The sequence below is a fragment of the Schistocerca serialis genome, chromosome 2, assembly GCF_023864345.2.
Source record: "Schistocerca serialis cubense isolate TAMUIC-IGC-003099 chromosome 2, iqSchSeri2.2, whole genome shotgun sequence".
NCBI lineage: Eukaryota > Metazoa > Arthropoda > Insecta > Orthoptera > Acrididae > Schistocerca > Schistocerca serialis.
In genome coordinates this window covers 596,556,270-596,568,874 of record NC_064639.1, presented here as the reverse complement: position 1 = coordinate 596,568,874, position 12,605 = coordinate 596,556,270, and the positions used below count along the sequence as shown (strand labels likewise).

Here is a 12,605-nt window from a genome sequence, read left to right as displayed (position 1 = left end):
TGTTGACTCCTTCCTCACTGCTTGGAGAACGTATACTTCACATCTACAACTCTCAAACTTCCCAGCAGTATTTCCAGTTTAATGAAAAGTTGAGCAATTAGTTAGAAAAGAAACAGATGCTTTATAACTAAATCAGTGTGTATTAGCAATGAATGCTGATGATTCTGATGTCAGCCCTAAACTGACTGAACTTATGAAGATAAAATTCCATACAAAATATGCACCTAATGTTGTGTATTGTTTCTCATTAAGTACTGTGTATCAACTGGAGTATAGAGTGGAACAATTTTCTTGCATTTTAAGAGGTAGAGATCCACACAAAACAGAAACAAATACTAAGACTAACAAAAGATTGTATTCAAAAATATATACATGTACATAAAAGTCAAACAGAGTTTACTTTTTTCCTTCAACCATTATGATATGATAACCAAATTTTGTTTTCACTGGTGGGTCTGTGTACACTGGACTACTGACATTTGAAATAGGCAGAGCAAATGCTGCATCTTGGAATGGACCCACCATTGATCCTCTAGTCATCCAACCCAGATCACCCTGAAATGTAAGAAACAAATGAAAGGGTAGTAATATTAAACTTTTGTGCAAAATTTTTCAAAATACAGGGATTTGAAATGTTCAAAAGTCAGTTTGGTAATGTGTGATGAAACCTTTGTTGATAACATTTAAACAAAATTATCTTCTTTATTAACAACAACCACAAATGTACTTCTACCTCTGTATGAACTCAATACTTTTAGTTTAAATTGCTGCTCATTTTCCTCCTAAAAACACAGGCTGTATTTGCCCATAAATATGAGAGATTGGGATAACTGTGTCAAAAGCTCAATAACTAAATTTATGTGGTTTCATCTTTATTGTAGACACAAATGTTCACGTTTGATTTTGTCCATTATAAATGGTTTTCTGAAAGCCTGCAGCAGTGAAAACAATGGGTTTGTTTATAAATAACTTCTCTGTTACCAGTCATGATTTTCTCTGTATGAAAACAAGTCATGCTCTGTGTTAGGCCTTTAACATTATCTCTGTTGACTACATCTAAAACCCCTTTGTAACTGTTTGTTTATATACTGTATACTGTGCATAGAAAACCATGTTTGATGTTTACAATGTGTGAGAGACTGTACAAATGGACTGTGAGACAACTGTAAGTACAAGTTCTTCCAAATTTCGTCACTAACATCATTTAAAAATCAATATCCAACTAAAAATTGAGTGTTTTTTACATATTGCAGTTAAGTTTACAAAAAGAATTAGGACCTGTCACATCAAAGACATTACATAAAAATGGCATAGTACACAGAAAAAATTAACTTGAAAATGGGAAATCATTTCCTGATACACATTGTGTAAAATATGAATAAAAATAATTAAAAAAAACATGTTTCAGGATTATATTTCCCTCACTGAAAATTACTAAGACTATAGAGATCTTAGATAAAATAAAAAAAACTGAAGACAGGCTATGACTCACCAGTAGATGAATAACGGATGGTGCATTAACACATTAAAACGCCTGAAAGTTATACTACCTTTAAAGCCCTGCAGTGACACTGATCGTTTATGATGAGTGTCTAGGCAGACAGGTGGAGGGGTGGAGAGGAAAGACAAGTGGAGTAGGGTAGGGAAGTGCTGAGGGAGGGGAGGGTTACTGGTGGAAAAAGGAGGGAATTACTGAACAAGGTAGCAGTGGCAAAATGTGAATAAATACTGGCAACAGAAACAAATCTGATGCGAGAGAGAGAGAGAGAGAGAGAGAGAGAGAGAGAGAGAGAGAGAGAGAGAGAGAGATGGGGGGGGGGGGGGGGGAGCATTTAAAGTTTCAGAAAAAAGATGTAAAATGAAAAGACAGGAACAGGTGACAGTCAAGAATGAGGGTGGTCATTAACAGTAATTTAGGCCAGGGGAATCACAGGAATGGAGGTGTGCTGGAGGGATAGTTCCCATGTCTGCATTTCCTAGAGTTGGTGCTGGAAGGCATTACACAAGGGGTACAGGTATTGAAACAGCTGTTGATGTCATTGGTATTGTGGTGTGAAGCACTCACATGGGTAAACATGTGGATGGTTTTCACACTGACACACATCAGAACACTAAACATTAGTACAGCACAAGTACGAAGTGACGTGGCTGCTTTCACACATGATTGTGCCGTGAGTGGACAGGAAATATCTACAATGCTGTAACTGGTGATTGGTGCATGTAAGGAGACTGGACTATGGCAGGGTATTCAAACCTAAGTGCCTACCCATTGGCAACCAGGTACATGTGGGTAATCAAGCAACCAAGCAATAGCTTACGTAATCATACTGCCAAAACTGAGTGCTTGAGGGACAGGGGTGGCCAAGTGGTTTTTAGATCTGCAGAAAGAATGCAATAAGGGCTACCTAGCAGATAGTTTAACAAACCTGTGCTGCCCGTAGGTGAGCTTTGTTCCATGGGACACTACTGGAGCAATCTTGACTTGGAGATGTGCATAAGCTGTATGGGCCACAGAATACCATGGAGGGGTGGAGGTAGGTTATCTATCAGTGCATGACAAAGAAAGTCAAAGGTTTGGTGAAGGATGTGGTTGAGCCTTTCAAGGCTATGAGCTGTGGCATGTTAGGTGATAAGAAGAGAAGTTATTGGTGACTGGTTCACAATGGTGATATATTTGTTGAGTTCACAGGAATAAATTACATGGAATAAGCTGTTTCTTTACTATCTGGAAAGGTTACTGTCTCTCCTGCAAAGATGCTGGCAAGGTTGTCAGCCTATTCAGTAAACTCTCAGTTTCCACCACAGATGGAGGAACTGTGGATGTCAAGGCTGCAGGAGGGAAACTTTTTGACTCAGACCACGTGAAAGGTGCCAAAATGTAGGTCCTCTTTGGTGGTTGGTGCTTTTGATATGGAGATACGTTGTTACGGAGCCACTAAAGAGGTAGAGATCAATGTCTAGGAACATAGTTCATTGAACAGAGAAGGACAGGAAGTGGATTTAGGCATAGATATTGAGGCTGTAAATGAAAGCGCAAAGACTTCCCTTAATATGAGTCCATCTTATAGATATGTCATCAACAATCTTGAATCGGAAGCAGACAACGGGTAATGGTAACGGTGCTGGGAAGGATTCCTCTATTACATATGATGTTATCCATTGGTTTGCTACACCATCAACTTCATAAAACTTAAATTTATTTAGAACACTGTGATTCACACAGTCAATGCCTCAGGTAGGTTGCAGAAAATAGCAACTGGCACTATTTTATTACCGAATGTTTATAATATTTGGTGAGTGAACATGTAAACAGCATTCTCAGTAGAGCACCTCTCCTGAAACCCAAACTGTGATTTCCTGAGGATACTATTCTTGCTAAGGAGAAATACTATTCTACAACACATCACCCTCTCAAAGATTTTGAAAAATGATAGCAGTTGGATGCGTGGCAGAAAGCTGTGTTCATTGAAAGCTCTGTGCAAAGGACAGCAGTTACTTGACAAGTTCAGCAGGGATAAATGACCACATCACTGATTGTGAAATACAAATTTAAATCTATTTAGGAATGGAATTTGAGACGATGGAAGTTCATATGCCCACCTGGGCATCCAAATATACACTTTTTGTGGCTTTTGTAAATCATTTAAAGCTAATGCTGGGATGATTCCCCCAGTAGGGACATGGCTAACTTCCTTATCCAACCTGAGTTCAAGGTCCATTTGTAACGAGTAGTCAAATTCGTATAATTTTTGGGTCATAAAACTTGTTGAACTGTGTAGTCCACAACTCCCATGACTAATTATTCTGAAATGATCTGCTGAAGTATCACATATCAAACAATGGAAAGTCCAGGATGGAGTAACAACAATGTGAAAAGGATAGCATGCTACCCGCCACATAGAGGAGACGCAAGGAAAAAAGACTACTACGCATTTAAGCTTCCACATAAAAAGTCTTTCTTCCAAAACAGAAAATACACACACACACACACACACACACACACACACACACACACAGGGCTACCACTGGGCTGCTGGGGTCCAGCATCTGGAGACAGCAGTCGTGTGTGCATGTGTGCTTGTATGTGTGTTTCTATTTCGGAAGAAGAACCAGCAGCTGCAGACAGTACCCATGTATGTCTGAGTTGTACTTTTGTGAAGGTATGTTCTACTTCAGAAGAGATCTTTTTGTCCAAAAGCTTAAATGTTTAGTAGTCTTTTCATTGTGCCTATCTGCGACTCAATGCCTCCTCTATGGGCTGGGTTGTAATCTACCCTTTTTAAATTGTTGTTAAGGTATAACAAGTTCTAACAAGCATGCCTTCTGTCTCACAATATAAATATTAATGGCATTTTGAATGATTAGCCACTGCAATTGCGGAATACACAATTGAACCGAATTTATGATCCAAAGATGGTCAGAATTTGACTAAAATCAACAGTACAAATACAATTAGAAATACAGCTGTGTATTACATATTGCAGTTCCTAACAAGGAATATTTTATATATTCCCTCTTTATCCATCACTGCTAAACTTGGGCTACATTATTTAGATTTTTTGTATCATGATACTACGAGATGTGCGTATCTGTGCAGAAAAATTTCTCACCCCTTGTCTTGCCTTGTCTTCACTGTATTGTGCAGCAACTTCGGGAAACTTCATTCCACCTTTCAGTTTCTCCAAAGCTTCTAGAGCTTTTGACTGTTTTTCACATAGTATATGTCGAACCTAAGATAAGAAAAGAAATAGTATCATCAGTTTAAAATAATAAATAAGGCACTCACTAACACAATTAAAATTGCATTGATTGCTTTTTAGGTAGACACAATTTAGTTATTTAATTTTAATTCACTGTTATTGGAAGATAACTCCTCTCATAATAATACAGAAATAGGTGCATATCAAGGCAGGATTTTTCAGTGGGTGAAGAATACCAATACATCTATATTGCATGGTGTTCTATTTATCTGATGACTGCCTGTGTGGTGCAATAGATGCCAGGCAACAAGCACTCCGTTGCCCATCAATCAAATGCCATGTCGCCCGTCTACTGCTGTGGTACAATATGACTACATTTAAAATGTAAAGCAAACAAATTTTGTACTCGCCCTTGTCACTAAAGAGATGCTGGAAATGCCTGCAATTATTTTCCACACATTTGTGACATCTACTCAAGAAATTATTAATCACACAATGTAATTCTCTCATACTGAATTAACTGATTCACAGATATTAACCTTGAGTTCCTCTATTGTGTGAGGATTTGCTGTGTACATTTTGTCCTTTAGTGCACCACATAAATAAAAATCACACAGAGTTAAATCAGGACATATGGCGGGCCAGACAATGTTACTAATTACTCTTTCATTGAACACATAATGAATTGCGTGCAAAGAAACATTGGCCGTAAGAGCCCTCGCTGAATCCTGTTGAAAAAATGCGAAGCTTCATTCACTCAGTTCATTAAAAAACTGTCACAAAATGTTTTGCACACATATTTCACTTGTAGCTGTGTCAAAAAAAATTGAGCCTATTATTCTGATCATGAAGGGGTTCCTCATGAAGCACAACAGGTCAATCTGTGCTCCAATGTCAACAGTTTTGAGAGTTAACATACCCGTGTAAATGGAGCCAAGCCACATTTGAAAACAGAATGTGTGTCTTAAGAAACATTAACAAAACTTAACCCTGTACGCAACATCAACAGGTCGAAGTTCTTGTACTTGATACTTTACAGGGCATTGGCACAAACAGCTTAGCACCTCTTTGTATGGAAGTGCATGATATCTGTGTTTGCTGCAAAAGTAGTCTAAGAAACTTTCTAGGGGAATTTTTCAGGCTTCTGTGAGCACTGTATGTCGTCGTTTACGCTTCTTGTCTTAAACATGTCCTGTTTCATGAAATTCATTCACTAATTTTTGAACTGCATCACGACTTGGAACTTGAACACTTGGAAACATCTGCTCAAACAATCTCTAATCAGTACTAGTGGGCTCTGTACACACATAAAAATCATAAATAAATACTCATTGTGAAATTCAATAATACAGTCTTGCCATTGTTCCACTCGCAAACTTCGCTGTTACGCTCATGATGCCTGTTTCACACCTCGAATGACACTGGTCAACAAGGCGTGTATGTCCGTATGGCCTTCAGGCTCAAACCCACAAAAGAAGGGGGGCATAGTGCAGTCCCAAGAGACCCACTCAAGTGGCTTCCATGGCTGGCCCATAATACTCTGGGCAGGCAGTCATCAGATAAATGGAACACCGTGTACATAAAGTGAGATACGAGAGGGTACCTTTTACTACTAGTTCCATTCACAGATGGATGACTGTTGATATGTATGAGTGGGAACTGTAATAACTCTAAACTTACATAGTATTTATCAACTGTGCAGAACCATTATGTGTAACGAGCTGTAGATATATTGATTTAACCTTTGGAAAATAGTTTCTAAAATTTTGTACATTTGTTTACACGAGATGTTCAGAAACTGTCATCAGCCATTACAGCACTAGGGTACTTTCTCCCATTAGCCAATCAGATACATAACCATTCATTTCATGCTCAAAAACTCCATTAGCATAACCAAATGCAAACAATGTCCTTAAGGATACTGCAGCACAGGTGGTGTGTGTTTTAGAAGAAATGTCTTTTATAGAAAAAAATTAAAGTATCCTACTATTTACTACTTCTCTGATTAAATAATGTGCTTATTGCAGCTTACACTCCCACATATTGTTATGTTTTGTGTGAAGTGAACACTGTTATATCAAGACTTAGCAGCTAATCATTGCATCAGCAAACATTTTGTCAGGGTCTGACTAGATACCTCTACAAGGATAAAATTTCCTCATCGATAACTTTATTATCTATGAATAATCGGAGATGGCCGTTACCATAATATACATAATAATTATTTACATAATGAGTTCTAGAAGCTAATAATAGGTACAGAATGACAAATTATATTATTTGTATCCAGTCCAATACAACTGTAACTGATCTGGGAAGTGTAATGATCATTCCAACCCAGACAACAGTAAAAGAACACAATACAAATTCAATAAACACATTGGCACTATTATAGTGAAACAGAACATAAAATTTGCACAACATTCTCAAAAAATGTGGAAGGGCATCTACGCCTAACATGTTCATTAACACAATAGAAGTCAGTCTTGTGCGATTGTGAATGATTCCAAAAAATAAACAATAAAAGCTATCTAAGAGACACTAACATCAGACTGGGAAGGAATGTTAAGATCTGATGTCAATGTCGAGTTCATTTAAGAAGTAGCTTGACCTCCTATTGGGATGGATGGAGGAAGGATGTGGGAAGGTGTATGGCTACGGCTTTGTTTCAGGAACAATCCTACCAAATGTTTAAATGATTTAGGCAAATCATGGAGAACCTAATTTAAATTAGTGAAAACGTGAGTTAAATGTAAGTTCGGTGGTTAAGCCACTGCCACTCACTCGCTTGGCAACAGAAAAAAAACAGAATGAGTGGAGCTTAAAAGTAATGAACATATAGAAACGCTGTAGCAGACTAAAGAATGTAATTGTAAGACAATAGACAACAGGTTTCATAAATGCCTCACAAAACTGCTCAGAAGGCATTACACTGAAAGCAGTTTCTGTAAACATGAAGTATACCACTTTAAACATGAAATTATCTGATAATTCAATGCAATCTATATTACCCAGATAGATGTAGGAATATTGCACACAAGAATAAAGCAAACTAAAACCAAACTGCTCGGGTCAACAGACGAGTCTGATTCCACCCGTCGGCTTTGACCTGTGACGCAAGGCTGTTGTGGTGTGTGACGTCACTATGGCGCAGAATTTAGTTTGTGAGAGTGGCGTGTTTGTAGGTGTCGTTTTGATGTGATCATGGTGCTCTCTGGTGGTGTGTTTACGTGTTGTGTGTTAGGTTTGCGTGTGTGGCATGTTTATAGGTGGTGTATTGTTGCAGCTGGTGGTTCTGCCTGGTGGTGAGTTTATGGGTAGTATGTTATGTGGCGTATGGGGTTCGTTTGTCTGGTAGTATTGCACGTGTGTGGTATTGGTAGTGACTGTGCTTTCAGCGGAATATTTTTCAGTGAGTTAACGATTTTGGTTTTGTTATGTCGACGTTATTGTAGTTTTTTTCTGTTTGTCGTGTGTGAATTTTAGTAAATTGCTTTGTTTATGTCTCTGGTAGGTATGGTTATGACTGACAAGGTCAACAGTTTTCGGTTGTCGGCAATGATGGGGCACAGTGTGTTGTCTCTAATAAAATTTCTTCAACTATTTGGATTTTTGGATGCAGTCGTGAACTGTTCAGTGTGTCATGAAGAAATGAGGCTTACTAAAGTTCCGGCGTCTCAGACCAGGGACGGCTATATGTGGAGACGTCGTAAGGATAACAGGTCAAGGGAAGTGTTCGATTCCAATCTCGATTTTCTAGGTTTTTTTATGATAGTATTAAGTGTAGTGGTGGTGAAAGTTTTGAGATTTATAGTGTGGTATCGGTGTTTGATTCCAGTGGATATTGTTTTTAGTTGATGTGGTCGTTTTATATTATCGTTTTTGTCGTTTGGTTTAGTGGCGTGTGTTTATTTTTAGTTTGTCCCCAGACGTCATTGGTCAACACAGACGGGTGGAATCGGACGTTTCCATCAACCCAACTGCTCAATACCACCAACAAGTGATCCAATTACTTCAGTAGCATTAAATATAATGGGCAATGAAGATAATATTTTAAAGCTTTGATAACTTATATCATCAAATGCATACTAAAGAAATGAAAGTAAATCTTTTATTTGAACAGGTACTGTCAGTGTTTCAAGAGAGCAACATACAGTGAGTACCACAAATTGTGGACATTAAAACTTATTACTTCTCAGAAAATATGCTCTTCTCTTCATGCTATATGCTGCAATTAGTGAAAACTAAACACTGCTTTTCAGAATTTACCTTACAGTTCTAGTTTATATAACGAACAGAGTGTTAAATATGGAGCAATTATGGCCATCAGGTTACACTACAGCTCAGTCCAAATGTAAATGTGAGACAAAGGTTGTTGTAACTGATTATCTGTATAGGGTAGCCAAATGCATATGGCCTTTCCATATATAAAGCACGTCTCATAATAAAAACAATCTGCGAAGACAATTCAGAAAACTGGATTACATAATAGATACATTTTGTTGCATGAAGTGAGGGTGGCACTATGTCACCCTTACCACCAAAACATTTTATTTCAAAACCATTAAATTTGCCAATTACAACTCAATTGTCATCTCGAATTCTAATCTATATCATGTGCTATGATAGAAATAAAGTCTGTCCCCACAGACTAGCCCAAAAGTGATTTCAGCATGTGGTAAATGCTGCATCAGAGAAATTGTCGGCAACTTTAAGTGAAGTCTTTTACCAACAACACATCAATGATGACATTTATTGAGCTTTTCCTAGTCTGGAGCATTTCTCATGTTTTGGAAAATTTTGTCAACAGAATATTGTGTGTGACACCAGGCTAGCTTGCAGAAAATGGTATCAAACCACCACCACCACCAACAACAGTACTTTAGTTATGAGCCAACAGTATGGGCAAAGTTGTATATTTCTTACAGTCATGCAACCAAGACCAATAGTCACCTCCTTCTGTGGCCAAGTATTTACTTATCGTGCATGAACTGCTTTCCATCCTACGGTTTCACACCTGTATCACTAATTTCGCAGTATGCACTCCAAAACTGCAGTATGAAGAACCCACAGTTCTGTTCATTTTGAACTCACTCGCTTGCATGCATTGCATTGAGGAGGAATCGTCCAGTCACACCAGAGAGAAAAAAACCGCAACATAACTTTAAACGAGGCACAGATTGTGCCAATAAATCAACACTGTACATAACATTTTGTGAACGAAAGAAAACAACTATCCCTGGTGTGAATATTCGAGGCTAAGTCTAACATTGGATACGTATAACTGACAAAACTGTGCGGAAACTAATTTTAAATTCTCGTAACTTTAACTTGATTGGATCGAAAACTGCTATTCATCTATACGGGGAGTGATTGATAAAGCAATTAAAATTATAAACGCACGCTCCTGCTTTCTTCATCTCTTTGTTGCAGCTTCAGTCTACAAAACGTACAACGCCCGTTACAGTAACTATGAATGGAGGAAGGCAGCAGGTATTTGTTTCAATAAGCAATGACATAAAGTAATCAATAGAGTTTTGCCCACAGCTATTAAAAGACCACCCAACAGATTCTGAGCGTGTACACTCCATACGCCTTATTAGAAATAAGGGCATAACATTTAATGTGATACCACTGAAGCTAACCTTTACTGCTGAGCCACCCTTCTTTTCTTTGCCGGCGGCAGTTTTCGTGTCGTCAGCTGATTTTGAGCCACCCTTCGCACCTCCCGCTCCTTTTTTCGGAGGCATAGCAACACTGAATAAATTATTAATTTACTCCAGAAAGATTACGATTCCTCCGATGTTTTTAACTTTGCCTGTGAGATTTCGGCTGACGTTTCCTACATCACAAACCATGCGTCGTGTTTACGAGCTTCTCGTCTAAACTCAAAAATACATCATGATGTACACAAAGGTCTCAGACTGTGCAAAGATCAACGACCGCAAAAGTTTCACGTTTTTAATCTCTGATAGGTTGATGAGTTTCTATTGGCAAGCATCGGTGGCGAGAGGGAAGGTCCCAGTGACAAGATGGAATAAATATTTCCGACCGAGCAGTTCAGCATTCAGATTAGCCGATGTTTCAGATTTAAATATGACTTTTCACAAGGTATGTTCAATTGACAGTATCAACTCTGAGTCACAAATTGGGCATAAAGCGTTATTTGTTTTCGTTGGTGAAGAATGCAACACTCCACAAATAATTTTCAGAAAACTTTATTTCAGTTCAATAAGTGGATTCGAGTTATCATATCTATCTTAAGATGGCTAACGTTTCCAATTAAATTATTTCCGTCAGTCACATATCTTTCGCTTCTGCACTGCACAAGAATAGCTGAATTTCAGCGCCACTTTATACTTTGTTTCGGTAGCAAAGCATGCTAATGTGATCGCATTTGATTAGATATAAATGCCTGTCTGCACCCAACGATCTGTCAGACAGATCATTGTGTGAGAACAGGAGATTACGATAGATATGAGAAGTGCACAGAGCTGGAAGTTGGAATTTTAGATTTCAGCAAAATGCCTTAAATATGTTGCCACCACACACATTTACGCAGAGAATGCTTAACACGTGCATGATATGACAGCAAATCTGGCGTGTGAAACGTGCTTGAGTCGTCTGTTAGTTCAGGCTAGTGTTTCTTGTCCATATGTGACATAGGGTAGAAATATCTCTGGAGTGAGTATTGCGTTCTGCGCATGTTATCAGGTAAGTCCACAAGATGCCTCTTTTGTCTTGCGCAAACTCATGCGTATAAAATGGTATGCAAGAAAATTTGCGGAAACAACGCGTGTATGCACTGACGTTCTCGTGTACGCATGGACGTTCATGTGTCCACACATTGTCTCTCTGCTATGAACTCCCTTCTTTGCTTGAAAGCTTGTGTTGTGTTTATTGTTTTGAAAAGGCGTCAGAAAAAGAAAATACAAAAGCAGCTGCAGGTAATAAAGTATATAAGCAATAGAGGTACGAGAACTACAAAGTGATGACTACTTTTTGTCTGTAAATTTCAGAAGGATGCCACAACGAGATTTCAGATTTTGTGCTTGGGAATAAAATTTTGTTAGGCAGTTACTGGCAACTTTCGTACTCGTTTGAATTATTTATTCCTCATTTCAAAATAAAGCATTTTAATTCTATCAAATTTGGAATGTGGAATAATTATCAACCTCTTTTCACCATGGGAAATGCCTAAGCTTGTAGTTAATAGCATACTTTGTTCCTAAGAAGTATTACAATTTGTATCTGTTAGCATCTATAAATTCTGTTTTCATGTACAATTACGACCTGTTCCGTATTCATGCAATTCTCTTGCATAATGGATCAAGGGAACATGAATAAATAAATAAAAATGATCATTCCTGAAACATAGAAATATTTAAGGGAGGTTCTTAGTCGTTATATGGAGGCTAATTTACGTTCAGTGTGTCATTTGTATTTAATCATGAAATATGATACGCAGATTAACTTCTTCAGACTCGACAAGTTTGGAATTTCATAGATGCCAGAACCAACTACAACGGAGATGATGTTTTCCAGTTCCGTATTTTTTGCATCATCAGTGTGCTTCATTTCTATTTTTAGCAGTTAATTGAGGAGCTACATGTACCCCATCACTTCTTTTGTTCAGATGTCAGGCTCCTCAGTTGTGCCTTTACGTCGCCATAGCATGAATATTTGATCACTGTTTTCATATGCACTTTTCATAAATTTTTGGCTTATTCTTCTCATTTTTCTTACTTCCTAACTCATAGTACTCTTTACAGATTTGTGATTGGAGACTTTTAATCTAATATGTGACGCTCAGGTCAACACATCTCGAATTTTTATTCAAATAATCTTACGAAGCTGCATTCCCCACGACTTTTTCCTTTGCCTGTAATCATCTGTAGACTTATG

General features: G+C 38.0%; 1 protein-coding gene across 1 annotated transcript; it reads right to left on the bottom strand.

Moving 5' to 3' along the window:
• Nucleotides 1-336: 336 nt before the first annotated feature.
• On the bottom strand, nt 337-10,631 carry LOC126455638 (peptidyl-prolyl cis-trans isomerase NIMA-interacting 4). The gene is made up of 3 exons (XM_050091402.1): nt 10,346-10,631; nt 4,611-4,730; nt 337-555 (listed from the first exon to the last, which is right to left on the bottom strand). The coding sequence occupies exons 1-3, from the start codon at nt 10,448-10,450 to the stop codon at nt 397-399; spliced, it is 384 nt and encodes a 127-aa protein (XP_049947359.1). The 5' UTR covers nt 10,451-10,631; the 3' UTR covers nt 337-396.
• Nucleotides 10,632-12,605: the final 1,974 nt, after the last annotated feature.

What these genes read in the sequence shown, in the direction of transcription:
- LOC126455638 (XM_050091402.1), bottom strand. Translation starts at nt 10,450, where the DNA reads ATGCCTCCGAAAAAAGGAGCGGGAGGTGCGAAGGGTGGCTCAAAATCA. An exon ending in AGGGTGGCTCAGCAGTAAAG is followed by an intron (nt 4,731 to 10,345) that starts GTTAGCTTCAGT and finishes TTCTTATCTTAG; the next exon opens with GTTCGACATATACTATGTGA. An exon ending in AAGACAAGGCAAGACAAGGG is followed by an intron (nt 556 to 4,610) that starts GTGAGAAATTTT and finishes CTTACATTTCAG; the next exon opens with GGTGATCTGGGTTGGATGAC.